Raw genomic sequence first — 16,302 nt, forward strand, 5'->3', positions numbered from 1 at the left:
TATGAAGTCGTTAAAAACTGGGGTAATTTTGGGACATTTTTCGAAAAATGTCCGATATACCCGCATATATGTCGGGTACTGTTTTAGCTAGCTACTTAAGTTATACCTTATTAGAAAACTACAATCTCAAGCAATCCAAATATAAAAAAAATTAGCTCCCTGGCTCTATAGGGGCCTCCAAAATTGCGATTTATATGAAGTCGTTAAAAACTGGGGTAATTTTGGGACATTTTTCGAAAAATGTCCGATATACCCGCATATATGTCGGGTACTGTTTTAGCTAGCTACTTAAGTTATACCTTATTAGAAAACTACAATCTCAAGCAATCCTAATATAAAAAAATTTGGCTTCCTAGCTCTTTAGGGACCTCCAAAATTGCGATTTATATGAAGTCGTTAAAAACTGGGGTAATTTTGGGACATTTTTCGAAAAATGTCGGATATACCCGCATATATATCGGGTACTATTTATCCTAGCTACTTAAGTTATACCTTATTAGAAAGCTACATTCTAATGCAATCCAAATATAAAAAAATTTGGCTTCCTAGCTCTTTAGGGACCTCCAAAATTGCGATTTATATGAAGTCGTTAAAAACTGGGGTAATTTTGGGACATTTTTCGAAAAATGTCGGATATACCCGCATATATATCGGGTACTATTTATTCTAGCTACTTAAGTTATACCTTATTAGAAAGCTTTAATCTCAAGCAATCCAAATATAAAAAAATTTAGCTTCCTGGCTCTTTAGGGGCCTCCAAAATTGCGATTTATATGAAGTCGTTAAAAACTGGGTTAATTTTGGGACATTTTTCGAATAATGTCCGATATACCTGCATATATATCGGGTATTATTTATCCTAGTTTTCGAAAAATGTCCGATATACCCGCATATATATCGGGTACTATTTATCCTAGCTACTTAAGTTATACCTTATTAGTATAGGGGATGAAAATCAAAAGTTGTTTTATTTTTATACCACTTTGCTCGAGCTAAATTACAGCTCAGAGTTGGTAATGCAAAGTGTGTCCATTTATTAAAATTTTATTGATTATATACTAAATTAATGCTTACATTGCATTTTAACCTAAAGTGGAGAATGTAGCAGTTGGACAGAACATTGAACGCAAGAATCACATAAAAATTAAGTAACGATTAGTACAACACACGAAGTGTTTACTGTTTTGTCGTTTCTGTAATATGATATTAATTTTTTTGCATTTCAATATTCTGTCGGTATAGTTGACATATGGTTTATGCTACACCTCCCTTTTACGGAAGAATGTTCATACAGTTTTTAAGTGTATGGACATTCTTTAACAAATGATTACAATATCCTTAATATTAAATTTTATTACAAAATATATATCTTATAAGTAATTTAAAATATGTCTACGTAGACTTTATAATGGAAAATTTTAATTCTATTCATTGTTAAAAATCTTAAGTTTATTCTTATGAACTATTTGCTCTTTGTTATTTTTCTTATCTATTATTGTTACATTATTTCTTAAATCTATATTTTTAATTTCAAAAGGTCCTTTATATTGTGGATCTAATTTATGACCTGCTTCATTTTTAACTAAAACTAAATCTCCTATTTTAAATGTATAATCTAACAATGTCTTATCATAATTTAATTTCTGTTTTAACTTATACCTATCAATTAGTTCTCGGGCCCTCTTATGTGCCACTTCTAATCTATATCTAACTTCCTTAGCATAATCTTCTACATTATATACAGGAGCTATTGATTGAACCTCATTAAATTGTTGAAACCCATTAGGAAGCTTACCAAAAACTAACTCATAAGGACAGTAGTCATGTACCGTAGATGGCGTAGTATTAAAACAATAAGTGAAATACTTGAGCCATTCATCCCAATCGCTTTTGTCAACGGATATGTATGATCTTACATATTCGTTGAAGGTTCTATGACTTCTTTCCACAGTTCCTAGTGACTGATGATGATAAGCAGTCGATGTAATATTCTCTATTTTTAAAAGGTTACACAATTCATTAAGTACTGAGTTTTTGTACTCTGTACCCATGTCCGTAATGAACGTCTTCATCGGACCATAAGTAAGAATAAAATGTTCAAATATAGCTTTCGCAACTGATTTTGCGCTTTTATCTTGTATGGGTACCGTTACAAGATATTTTGTCATGTCACATATTATTGTGACAGCATAAGAATTTCCGTTATAAGATTTTGGTAGTGGACCTATAGTATCCACTATTACCGTATCAAATGGTTTAGTCGGTGTGTTTGTCAAAGTCAATGGCATTTTTGTGTGTTTTGTAATTTTAGCCGACTGGCATTTTTGACAAATTTTAACATATTTCGTAATATCACGAGTCATATTCTTCCAGAAATAATATCTTTTTATTTTATTAAGAGTTCTTGAAACACCAGAATGTCCTCCTTCTGCTGGATCATCGTGGTATCGTTTCATTATCTCTGTTATTAATTTGGCATTTGTTACGTGGATCACCTCATTAAGTAGCGCTACTTTTAATAATTTATTGCCCATTTCTTTAAATTCATTAATAGAGATAAATTCGAAAATTTTCTCACTAGGTGCCACTTGTAATTTATTAATGTTTAGTTTACCGGCCACTTCTTCGAGCCTTGGGAAAAATTGTCCAAAGTCAAATTTCCCATTAATAAACAATTCATTCATTTGTATACATGCTAATGTAGATTTGCCACGTTTAATATAAAACTTTTGTGGGGTAATCTTTAGCTTACAAAATTTTCTGACGTCAGAATTCATAATTGGTACAAATATGTTGGGCTTCTCATTTTCATTTTCTAAATGCCGTTTGTTTATTGTAACTGGAGACTTTTTAAGTGACTCTTTTGCCATTGATCTTGTGTTTATTTTGTATATATTGTTATTTTCATTGTTTATTTTTTTCAAGTCATTTATGGATATACGTGATAATGCATCAGCAACATAATTATCTTTTCATTGGTATTTAAAATTCTAATAAAGGTATTGTCAGATTTAACCAACGTGTTAGCTTTAAATACACCTTCTTGGGGCTCCTGATTTGGAACAATTTATTTCTTGTTCAGCATGAGTGAATCTTACTTGACGAATCACCTTTGCTCTGGCAGGCAACGTAATATCGCTGTAAGCACTTATAATTGGTACTTCTATCTGCTGTGGAAAATTTTCAGGTCTTAAAATAAAACAATCCTGGTCTTGGCTGAATTCAAGAACGCATATATACCCGCATATATATCAGGTACTATTTATCCTAGCTACTTAGGTTATACCTTATTAGAAACTTTTAATCTCAAGCAATCCAAATATAAAAAAAATTAGCTCCCTGGCTCTATAGGGGCCTCCAAAATTGCGATTTATATGAAGTCGTTAAAAACTGGGGTAATTTTGGGACATTTTTCGAAAAATGTCGGATATACCCGCATATATATCGGGTACTATTTATCCTAGCTACTTAAGTTATACCTTATTAGAAAGCTTTAATCTCAAGCAATCCAAATCTTTAGGGGCCTCCAAAAGTGCGATTTATATGAAGTCGTTAAAAACTGGGGTAATTTTGGGACATTTTTCGAAAAATGTCCGATATACCCGCTTATATATCGGGTACTATTTTAGCTAGCTACTTAAGTTATACCTTATTAGAAAACTACAATCTCAAGCAATCCAAATATAAAAAAATTTGGCTTCCTAGATCTTTAGGGACCTCCAAAATTGCGATTTATATGAAGTCGTTAAAAACTGGGGTAATTTTGGGACATTTTTCGAAGTCGTTAAAAACTGGGGTAATTTTGGGACATTTTTCGAAAAATGTCCGATATACGCGCATATATATCAGGTACTATTTATCCTAGCTACTTAAGTTATACCTTATTAGAAAACTACAATCTCAAGCAATCCAAATATAAAAAAATTTGGCTTCCTGGCTCTTTAGGGACCTCCAAAATTGCGATTTATATGAAGTCGTTAAAAACTGGGGTAATTTTGGGACAGTTTTCGAAAAATGTCCGATATACCCGCATATATATCGGGTACTGTTTTTAGCTACTTAAGTTATACCTTATTAGAAAACTACAATCTCAAGCAATCCAAATATAAAAAAATTTGGCTTCCTAGCTCTTTAGGGACCTCCAAAATTGCGATTTATATGAAGTCGTTAAAAACTGGGGTAATTTTGGGACATTTTTCGAAAAATGTCCGATATACCCGCATATATATCGGGCACTATTTATCCTAGCTACTTACGTTATACCTTATTAGAAAGTTTTAATCTCAAGCAATCCAAATATAAAAAAATTTAGCTCCCTGGCTCTTTAGGGGCCTCCAAAAGTGCGATTTATATGAAGTCGTTAAAAACTGGGGTAATTTTGGGACATTTTTCGAAAAATGTCCGATATACCCGCTTATATATCGGGTACTATTTTAGCTAGCTACTTAAGTTATACCTTATTAGAAAACTACAATCTCAAGCAATCCAAATATAAAAAAATTTGGCTTCCTAGCTCTTTAGGGACCTCCAAAATTGCGATTTATATGAAGTCGTTAAAAACTGGGGTAATTTTGGGACATTTTTCGAAAAATGTCCCATATACCCGCATATATATCAGGTACTATTTATCCTAGCTACTTAAGTTATACCTTATTAGAAAGCTACATTCTCATGCAATCCAAATATAAAAAAATTTAGCTTCCTAGCTCTTTAGGGGCCTCCAAAATTTCGATTTATATGAAGTCGTTAAAAACTGGGTTAATTTTGGGACATTTTTCGAATAATGTCTGATATACCTGCATATATATCGGGTATTATTTATCCTAGTTTTCGAAAAATGTCCGATATACCCGCATATATATCGGGTACTATTTATCCTAGCTACTTAAGTTATACCTTATTAGTATAGGGGATGAAAATCAAAAGTTGTTTTATTTTTATACCACTTTGCTCGAGCTAAATTACAGCTCAGAGTTGGTAATGCAAAGTGTGTCCATTTATTAAAATTTTATTGATTATATACTAAATTAATGCTTACATTGCATTTTAACCTAAAGTGGAGAATGTAGCAGTTGGACAGAACATTGAACGCAAGAATCACATAAAAATTAAGTAACGATTAGTACAACACACGAAGTGTTTACTGTTTTGTCGTTTCTGTAATATGATATTAATTTTTTTGCATTTCAATATTCTGTCGGTATAGTTGACATATGGTTTATGCTACACCTCCCTTTTACGGAAGAATGTTCATACAGTTTTTAAGTGTATGGACATTCTTTAACAAATGATTACAATATCCTTAATATTAAATTTTATTACAAAATATATATCTTATAAGTAATTTAAAATATGTCTACGTAGACTTTATAATGGAAAATTTTAATTCTATTCATTGTTAAAAATCTTAAGTCTATTCTTATGAACTATTTGCTCTTTGTTATTTTTCTTATCTATTATTGTTACATTATTTCTTAAATCTATATTTTTAATTTCAAAAGGTCCTTTATATTGTGGATCTAATTTATGACCTGCTTCATTTTTAACTAAAACTAAATCTCCTATTTTAAATGTATAATCTAACAATGTCTTATCATAATTTAATTTCTGTTTTAACTTATACCTATCAATTAGTTCTCGGGCCCTCTTATGTGCCACTTCTAATCTATATCTAACTTCCTTAGCATAATCTTCTACATTATATACAGGAGCTATTGATTGAACCTCATTAAATTGTTGAAACCCATTAGGAAGCTTACCAAAAACTAACTCATAAGGACAGTAGTCATGTACCGTAGATGGCGTAGTATTAAAACAATAAGTGAAATACTTGAGCCATTCATCCCAATCGCTTTTGTCAACGGATATGTATGATCTTACATATTCGTTGAAGGTTCTATGACTTCTTTCCACAGTTCCTAGTGACTGATGATGATAAGCAGTCGATGTAATATTCTCTATTTTTAAAAGGTTACACAATTCATTAAGTACTGAGTTTTTGTACTCTGTACCCATGTCCGTAATGAACGTCTTCATCGGACCATAAGTAAGAATAAAATGTTCAAATATAGCTTTCGCAACTGATTTTGCGCTTTTATCTTGTATGGGTACCGTTACAAGATATTTTGTCATGTCACATATTATTGTGACAGCATAAGAATTTCCGTTATAAGATTTTGGTAGTGGACCTATAGTATCCACTATTACCGTATCAAATAGTTTAGTCGGTGTGTTTGTCAAAGTCAATGGCATTTTTGTGTGTTTTGTAATTTTAGCCGACTGGCATTTTTGACACATTTTAACATATTTCGTAATATCACGAGTCATATTCTTCCAGAAATAATATCTTTTTATTTTATTAAGAGTTCTTGAAACACCAGAATGTCCTCCTTCTGCTGGATCATCGTGGTATCGTTTCATTATCTCTGTTATTAATTTGGCATTTGTTACGTGGATCACCTCATTAAGTAGCGCTACTTTTAATAATTTATTGCCCATTTCTTTAAATTCATTAATAGAGATAAATTCGAAAATTTTCTCACTAGGTGCCACTTGTAATTTATTAATGTTTAGTTTACCGGCCACTTCTTCGAGCCTTGGGAAAAATTGTCCAAAGTCAAATTTCCCATTAATAAACAATTCATTCATTTGTATACATGCTAATGTAGATTTGCCACGTTTAATATAAAACATTTGTGGGGTAATCTTTAGCTTACAAAATTTTCTGACGTCAGAATTCATAATTGGTACAAATATGTTGGGCTTCTCATTTTCATTTTCTAAATGCCGTTTGTTTATTGTAACTGGAGACTTTTTAAGTGACTCTTTTGCCATTGATCTTGTGTTTATTTTGTATATATTGTTATTTTCATTGTTTATTTTTTTCAAGTCATTTATGGATATACGTGATAATGCATCAGCAACATAATTATCTTTTCATTGGTATTTAAAATTCTAATAAAGGTATTGTCAGATTTAACCAACGTGTTAGCTTTAAATACACCTTCTTGGGGCTCCTGATTTGGAACAATTTATTTCTTGTTCAGCATGAGTGAATCTTACTTGACGAATCACCTTTGCTCTGGCAGGCAACGTAATATCGCTGTAAGCACTTATAATTGGTACTTCTATCTGCTGTGGAAAATTTTCAGGTCTTAAAATAAAACAATCCTGGTCTTGGCTGAATTCAAGAACGCATATATACCCGCATATATATCAGGTACTATTTATCCTAGCTACTTAGGTTATACCTTATTAGAAACTTTTAATCTCAAGCAATCCAAATATAAAAAAAATTAGCTCCCTGGCTCTATAGGGGCCTCCAAAATTGCGATTTATATGAAGTCGTTAAAAACTGGGGTAATTTTGGGACATTTTTCGAAAAATGTCGGATATACCCGCATATATATCGGGTACTATTTATCCTAGCTACTTAAGTTATACCTTATTAGAAAGCTTTAATCTCAAGCAATCCAAATCTTTAGGGGCCTCCAAAAGTGCGATTTATATGAAGTCGTTAAAAACTGGGGTAATTTTGGGACATTTTTCGAAAAATGTCCGATATACCCGCTTATATATCGGGTACTATTTTAGCTAGCTACTTAAGTTATACCTTATTAGAAAACTACAATCTCAAGCAATCCAAATATAAAAAAATTTGGCTTCCTAGATCTTTAGGGACCTCCAAAATTGCGATTTATATGAAGTCGTTAAAAACTGGGGTAATTTTGGGACATTTTTCGAAGTCGTTAAAAACTGGGGTAATTTTGGGACATTTTTCGAAAAATGTCCGATATACCCGCATATATATCAGGTACTATTTATCCTAGCTACTTAAGTTATACCTTATTAGAAAACTACAATCTCAAGCAATCCAAATATAAAAAAATTTGGCTTCCTGGCTCTTTAGGGACCTCCAAAATTGCGATTTATATGAAGTCGTTAAAAACTGGGGTAATTTTGGGACAGTTTTCGAAAAATGTCCGATATACCCGCATATATATCGGGTACTGTTTTTAGCTACTTAAGTTATACCTTATTAGAAAACTACAATCTCAAGCAATCCAAATATAAAAAAATTTGGCTTCCTAGCTCTTTAGGGACCTCCAAAATTGCGATTTATATGAAGTCGTTAAAAACTGGGGTAATTTTGGGACATTTTTCGAAAAATGTCCGATATACCCGCATATATATCGGGCACTATTTATCCTAGCTACTTACGTTATACCTTATTAGAAAGTTTTAATCTCAAGCAATCCAAATATAAAAAAATTTAGCTCCCTGGCTCTTTAGGGGCCTCCAAAAGTGCGATTTATATGAAGTCGTTAAAAACTGGGGTAATTTTGGGACATTTTTCGAAAAATGTCCGATATACCCGCTTATATATCGGGTACTATTTTAGCTAGCTACTTAAGTTATACCTTATTAGAAAACTACAATCTCAAGCAATCCAAATATAAAAAAATTTGGCTTCCTAGCTCTTTAGGGACCTCCAAAATTGCGATTTATATGAAGTCGTTAAAAACTGGGGTAATTTTGGGACATTTTTCGAAAAATGTCCCATATACCCGCATATATATCAGGTACTATTTATCCTAGCTACTTAAGTTATACCTTATTAGAAAGCTACATTCTCATGCAATCCAAATATAAAAAAATTTAGCTTCCTAGCTCTTTAGGGGCCTCCAAAATTTCGATTTATATGAAGTCGTTAAAAACTGGGTTAATTTTGGGACATTTTTCGAATAATGTCTGATATACCTGCATATATATCGGGTATTATTTATCCTAGTTTTCGAAAAATGTCCGATATACCCGCATATATATCGGGTACTATTTATCCTAGCTACTTAAGTTATACCTTATTAGTATAGGGGATGAAAATCAAAAGTTGTTTTATTTTTATACCACTTTGCTCGAGCTAAATTACAGCTCAGAGTTGGTAATGCAAAGTGTGTCCATTTATTAAAATTTTATTGATTATATACTAAATTAATGCTTACATTGCATTTTAACCTAAAGTGGAGAATGTAGCAGTTGGACAGAACATTGAACGCAAGAATCACATAAAAATTAAGTAACGATTAGTACAACACACGAAGTGTTTACTGTTTTGTCGTTTCTGTAATATGATATTAATTTTTTTGCATTTCAATATTCTGTCGGTATAGTTGACATATGGTTTATGCTACACCTCCCTTTTACGGAAGAATGTTCATACAGTTTTTAAGTGTATGGACATTCTTTAACAAATGATTACAATATCCTTAATATTAAATTTTATTACAAAATATATATCTTATAAGTAATTTAAAATATGTCTACGTAGACTTTATAATGGAAAATTTTAATTCTATTCATTGTTAAAAATCTTAAGTCTATTCTTATGAACTATTTGCTCTTTGTTATTTTTCTTATCTATTATTGTTACATTATTTCTTAAATCTATATTTTTAATTTCAAAAGGTCCTTTATATTGTGGATCTAATTTATGACCTGCTTCATTTTTAACTAAAACTAAATCTCCTATTTTAAATGTATAATCTAACAATGTCTTATCATAATTTAATTTCTGTTTTAACTTATACCTATCAATTAGTTCTCGGGCCCTCTTATGTGCCACTTCTAATCTATATCTAACTTCCTTAGCATAATCTTCTACATTATATACAGGAGCTATTGATTGAACCTCATTAAATTGTTGAAACCCATTAGGAAGCTTACCAAAAACTAACTCATAAGGACAGTAGTCATGTACCGTAGATGGCGTAGTATTAAAACAATAAGTGAAATACTTGAGCCATTCATCCCAATCGCTTTTGTCAACGGATATGTATGATCTTACATATTCGTTGAAGGTTCTATGACTTCTTTCCACAGTTCCTAGTGACTGATGATGATAAGCAGTCGATGTAATATTCTCTATTTTTAAAAGGTTACACAATTCATTAAGTACTGAGTTTTTGTACTCTGTACCCATGTCCGTAATGAACGTCTTCATCGGACCATAAGTAAGAATAAAATGTTCAAATATAGCTTTCGCAACTGATTTTGCGCTTTTATCTTGTATGGGTACCGTTACAAGATATTTTGTCATGTCACATATTATTGTGACAGCATAAGAATTTCCGTTATAAGATTTTGGTAGTGGACCTATAGTATCCACTATTACCGTATCAAATAGTTTAGTCGGTGTGTTTGTCAAAGTCAATGGCATTTTTGTGTGTTTTGTAATTTTAGCCGACTGGCATTTTTGACACATTTTAACATATTTCGTAATATCACGAGTCATATTCTTCCAGAAATAATATCTTTTTATTTTATTAAGAGTTCTTGAAACACCAGAATGTCCTCCTTCTGCTGGATCATCGTGGTATCGTTTCATTATCTCTGTTATTAATTTGGCATTTGTTACGTGGATCACCTCATTAAGTAGCGCTACTTTTAATAATTTATTGCCCATTTCTTTAAATTCATTAATAGAGATAAATTCAAAAATTTTCTCACTAGGTGCCACTTGTAATTTATTAATGTTTAGTTTACCGGCCACTTCTTCGAGCCTTGGGAAAAATTGTCCAAAGTCAAATTTCCCATTAATAAACAATTCATTCATTTGTATACATGCTAATGTAGATTTGCCACGTTTAATATAAAACTTTTGTGGGGTAATCTTTAGCTTACAAAATTTTCTGACGTCAGAATTCATAATTGGTACAAATATGTTGGGCTTCTCATTTTCATTTTCTAAATGCCGTTTGTTTATTGTAACTGGAGACTTTTTAAGTGACTCTTTTGCCATTGATCTTGTGTTTATTTTGTATATATTGTTATTTTCATTGTTTATTTTTTTCAAGTCATTTATGGATATACGTGATAATGCATCAGCAACATAATTATCTTTTCATTGGTATTTAAAATTCTAATAAAGGTATTGTCAGATTTAACCAACGTGTTAGCTTTAAATACACCTTCTTGGGGCTCCTGATTTGGAACAATTTATTTCTTGTTCAGCATGAGTGAATCTTACTTGACGAATCACCTTTGCTCTGGCAGGCAACGTAATATCGCTGTAAGCACTTATAATTGGTACTTCTATCTGCTGTGGAAAATTTTCAGGTCTTAAAATAAAACAATCCTGGTCTTGGCTGAATTCAAGAACGCATATATACCCGCATATATATCAGGTACTATTTATCCTAGCTACTTAGGTTATACCTTATTAGAAAGTTTTAATCTCAAGCAATCCAAATATAAAAAAAATTAGCTCCCTGGCTCTATAGGGGCCTCCAAAATTGCGATTTATATGAAGTCGTTAAAAACTGGGGTAATTTTGGGACATTTTTCGAAAAATGTCCGATATACCCGCATATATGTCGGGTACTGTTTTAGCTAGCTACTTAAGTTATACCTTATTAGAAAACTACAATCTCAAGCAATCCAAATATAAAAAAAATTAGCTCCCTGGCTCTATAGGGGCCTCCAAAATTGCGATTTATATGAAGTCGTTAAAAACTGGGGTAATTTTGGGACATTTTTCGAAAAATGTCCGATATACCCGCATATATGTCGGGTACTGTTTTAGCTAGCTACTTAAGTTATACCTTATTAGAAAACTACAATCTCAAGCAATCCTAATATAAAAAAATTTGGCTTCCTAGCTCTTTAGGGACCTCCAAAATTGCGATTTATATGAAGTCGTTAAAAACTGGGGTAATTTTGGGACATTTTTCGAAAAATGTCCGATATACCCGCATATATATCGGGTACTGTTTTAGCTAGCTACTTAAGTTATACCTTATTAGAAAACTACAATCTCAAGCAATCCAAATATAAAAAAATTTAGCTTCCTAGCTCTTTAGGGACCTCCAAAATTGCGATTTATATGAAGTCGTTAAAAACTGGGGTAATTTTGGGACATTTTTCGAAAAATGTCGGATATACCCGCATATATATCGGGTACTATTTATCCTAGCTACTTAAGTTATACCTTATTAGAAAGCTTTAATCTCAAGCAATCCAAATATAAAAAAATTTAGCTTCCTGGCTCTTTAGGGGCCTCCAAAATTGCGATTTATATGAAGTCGTTAAAAACTGGGTTAATTTTGGGACATTTTTCGAATAATGTCCGATATACCTGCATATATATCGGGTATTATTTATCCTAGTTTTCGAAAAATGTCCGATATACCCGCATATATATCGGGTACTATTTATCCTAGCTACTTAAGTTATACCTTATTAGTATAGGGGATGAAAATCAAAAGTTGTTTTATTTTTATACCACTTTGCTCGAGCTAAATTACAGCTCAGAGTTGGTAATGCAAAGTGTGTCCATTTATTAAAATTTTATTGATTATATACTAAATTAATGCTTACATTGCATTTTAACCTAAAGTGGAGAATGTAGCAGTTGGACAGAACATTAACGCAAGAATCACATAAAAATTAAGTAACGATTAGTACAACACACGAAGTGTTTACTGTTTTGTCGTTTCTGTAATATGATATTAATTTTTTTGCATTTCAATATTCTGTCGGTATAGTTGACATATGGTTTATGCTACACCTCCCTTTTACGGAAGAATGTTCATACAGTTTTTAAGTGTATGGACATTCTTTAACAAATGATTACAATATCCTTAATATTAAATTTTATTACAAAATATATATCTTATAAGTAATTTAAAATATGTCTACGTAGACTTTATAATGGAAAATTTTAATTCTATTCATTGTTAAAAATCTTAAGTTTATTCTTATGAACTATTTGCTCTTTGTTATTTTTCTTATCTATTATTGTTACATTATTTCTTAAATCTATATTTTTAATTTCAAAAGGTCCTTTATATTGTGGATCTAATTTATGACCTGCTTCATTTTTAACTAAAACTAAATCTCCTATTTTAAATGTATAATCTAACAATGTCTTATCATAATTTAATTTCTGTTTTAACTTATACCTATCAATTAGTTCTCGGGCCCTCTTATGTGCCACTTCTAATCTATATCTAACTTCCTTAGCATAATCTTCTACATTATATACAGGAGCTATTGATTGAACCTCATTAAATTGTTGAAACCCATTAGGAAGCTTACCAAAAACTAACTCATAAGGACAGTAGTCATGTACCGTAGATGGCGTAGTATTAAAACAATAAGTGAAATACTTGAGCCATTCATCCCAATCGCTTTTGTCAACGGATATGTATGATCTTACATATTCGTTGAAGGTTCTATGACTTCTTTCCACAGTTCCTAGTGACTGATGATGATAAGCAGTCGATGTAATATTCTCTATTTTTAAAAGGTTACACAATTCATTAAGTACTGAGTTTTTGTACTCTGTACCCATGTCCGTAATGAACGTCTTCATCGGACCATAAGTAAGAATAAAATGTTCAAATATAGCTTTCGCAACTGATTTTGCGCTTTTATCTTGTATGGGTACCGTTACAAGATATTTTGTCATGTCACATATTATTGTGACAGCATAAGAATTTCCGTTATAAGATTTTGGTAGTGGACCTATAGTATCCACTATTACCGTATCAAATGGTTTAGTCGGTGTGTTTGTCAAAGTCAATGGCATTTTTGTGTGTTTTGTAATTTTAGCCGACTGGCATTTTTGACACATTTTAACATATTTCGTAATATCACGAGTCATATTCTTCCAGAAATAATATCTTTTTATTTTATTAAGAGTTCTTGAAACACCAGAATGTCCTCCTTCTGCTGGATCATCGTGGTATCGTTTCATTATCTCTGTTATTAATTTGGCATTTGTTACGTGGATCACCTCATTAAGTAGCGCTACTTTTAATAATTTATTGCCCATTTCTTTAAATTCATTAATAGAGATAAATTCGAAAATTTTCTCACTAGGTGCCACTTGTAATTTATTAATGTTTAGTTTACCGGCCACTTCTTCGAGCCTTGGGAAAAATTGTCCAAAGTCAAATTTCCCATTAATAAACAATTCATTCATTTGTATACATGCTAATGTAGATTTGCCACGTTTAATATAAAACTTTTGTGGGGTAATCTTTAGCTTACAAAATTTTCTGACGTCAGAATTCATAATTGGTACAAATATGTTGGGCTTCTCATTTTCATTTTCTAAATGCCGTTTGTTTATTGTAACTGGAGACTTTTTAAGTGACTCTTTTGCCATTGATCTTGTGTTTATTTTGTATATATTGTTATTTTCATTGTTTATTTTTTTCAAGTCATTTATGGATATACGTGATAATGCATCAGCAACATAATTATCTTTTCATTGGTATTTAAAATTCTAATAAAGGTATTGTCAGATTTAACCAACGTGTTAGCTTTAAATACACCTTCTTGGGGCTCCTGATTTGGAACAATTTATTTCTTGTTCAGCATGAGTGAATCTTACTTGACGAATCACCTTTGCTCTGGCAGGCAACGTAATATCGCTGTAAGCACTTATAATTGGTACTTCTATCTGCTGTGGAAAATTTTCAGGTCTTAAAATAAAACAATCCTGGTCTTGGCTGAATTCAAGAACGCAGTTATATTTTTTAATGAAATCCATTTCTATAATATCGTCGCATGGTATGGGGAATTCATCTCTCACAACGTGAAAGTTATGAGGTATTAAAAACTACTTGTATCTTAGATAAAAAAAAAACATCGTACCAAGAGATCTAATTTTGCCTTCACCTATTCCACTTAATTTTGTTATATATTTAGTATTTAATTTTTTTAAAGTCATATCGGTGTTTTAGCAAGGATATGTCTGCACTAGCAATGTTAATAATTCTTTAGTTTGATTAATCTGTAATCTTATGAAAATGCTAAAGTTGAGGTTAAGATTGTACACTATTCTGATCCTAGGGAGTGTTCGGGTTTTCCAAATCGCTATCAGATAGATTGGCTGCTCTTACATAACTTCCGCGGTTGTTACCACGTCGCCATCTATTTCTGTTGCTGTCATTAGTATTATTTCCGTTACTATTCGGATTTTTAAAGTCATTGTTGGCATAAAAGTTATTGTTATTTCTGTTATAGTCTCTTCTCCTATCATAATTATTCTGTCTTTGGCCATAGTATAGTATGGCATTCTGCTGACCTGTTGCCTCGGTACAGCTGTTTACAAACTTACTGACAGCTTCATTCATGCTGTTAAACTGTCCTGCTTCCATGATAAGTTTAACTTTATCAATGGTGCAGTTTTTAGCAAGTGCCTTTACGGCAACCTGTGTAGAATATTTACTTGCCAATTCGCATGACAAACCGTCCGATATGTATGCATTTTCTAATGATCTTGTAAGATTTACTATTTCTGTGCAAATATGCATTTTTTTATCCTTTCTAATCTATTTCAAAGGACCTTAACATTTTTTTTTTTTTTACTTAATTAGACTTAATAAGAACTATGTAATTAATTTCTATTTCTTAAAAATTATTTATTATATGTATATTATAGTTTACATTTTATGTTTTCTATATTTTTATGGTTAAATTTTTGTCAAATGGCGGTTAACGCCTACTGACCCTATACGTGCAAATGGATGCACAGTAGTTTTTTTTTTAAATTTATTATATACATATTTTTTTTTATATATTTCTTTTTATATACATTTTATTTTGATGAGGCTTTTAGAAGGATATCGCTCCGGACGATTTTTAACCACATGGCAGGATCTTCCTTTGGTTTAGGACTTCTTCTATAGTGATCGCCTTTGGGCCAGGCGATCTCATTCTGTACTTTGGCCGTACAGAACCTCTGGCGGAGACTTGGCTGTCCGCCAGGAACCACAAGATTACTTTTGGGTGCTCTTTTTTTGTTTGTTAAGCACCCCAAAAGACTGGTGTAAATAAAATATTACAATTTGTAAACAATATTTTTCCTTGGGTGCTCTAAAATTAAGCACTCCGAAGGACAGGCAAGATCAAAAATATGCCAATATGCTTTTGGGTGCTTTTTTTTTATTTTCTAGCACTTCAAAAGACTGGCAGGATCGCCATATAGGGGAAGAAGATCAAAAGTTGTTTTATTTTTATACCACTTTGCTCGAGCTAAATTACAGCTCAGAGTTGGTAATGCAAAGTGTGTCCATTTATTAAAATTTTATTGATTATATACTAAATTAATGCTTACATTGCATTTTAACCTAAAGTGGAGAATGTAGCAGTTGGACAGAACATTGAACGCAAGAATCACATAAAAATTAAGTAACGATTAGTACAACACACAAAGTGTTTACTGTTTTGTCGTTTCTGTAATATGATATTAATTCTTTTGCATTTCAATATTCTGTCGGTATAGTTGACATA

The 16,302-nt window shown here is 31.6% G+C and overlaps 1 protein-coding gene across 1 annotated transcript; it reads right to left on the bottom strand.

Annotated features, from left to right (window-relative positions):
- Positions 1-14,855: 14,855 nt before the first annotated feature.
- On the bottom strand, positions 14,856-15,323 carry LOC135950656 (GATA zinc finger domain-containing protein 24-like). Its single transcript, XM_065500187.1, has one exon. The coding sequence runs from the start codon at positions 15,321-15,323 to the stop codon at positions 14,856-14,858; it is 468 nt and encodes a 155-aa protein (XP_065356259.1).
- Between the last annotated feature and the right edge of the window lie 979 nt (positions 15,324-16,302).

The sequence above is a fragment of the Calliphora vicina genome, chromosome 2 (assembly GCF_958450345.1).
Source record: "Calliphora vicina chromosome 2, idCalVici1.1, whole genome shotgun sequence".
NCBI classification, from domain to species: Eukaryota; Metazoa; Arthropoda; class Insecta; order Diptera; family Calliphoridae; genus Calliphora; species Calliphora vicina.

Excerpts from the sequence above, each read along its gene's own strand:
- LOC135950656 (XM_065500187.1), bottom strand. The coding sequence starts at position 15,323 with ATGCATATTTGCACAGAAATAGTAAATCTTACAAGATCATTAGAAAAT.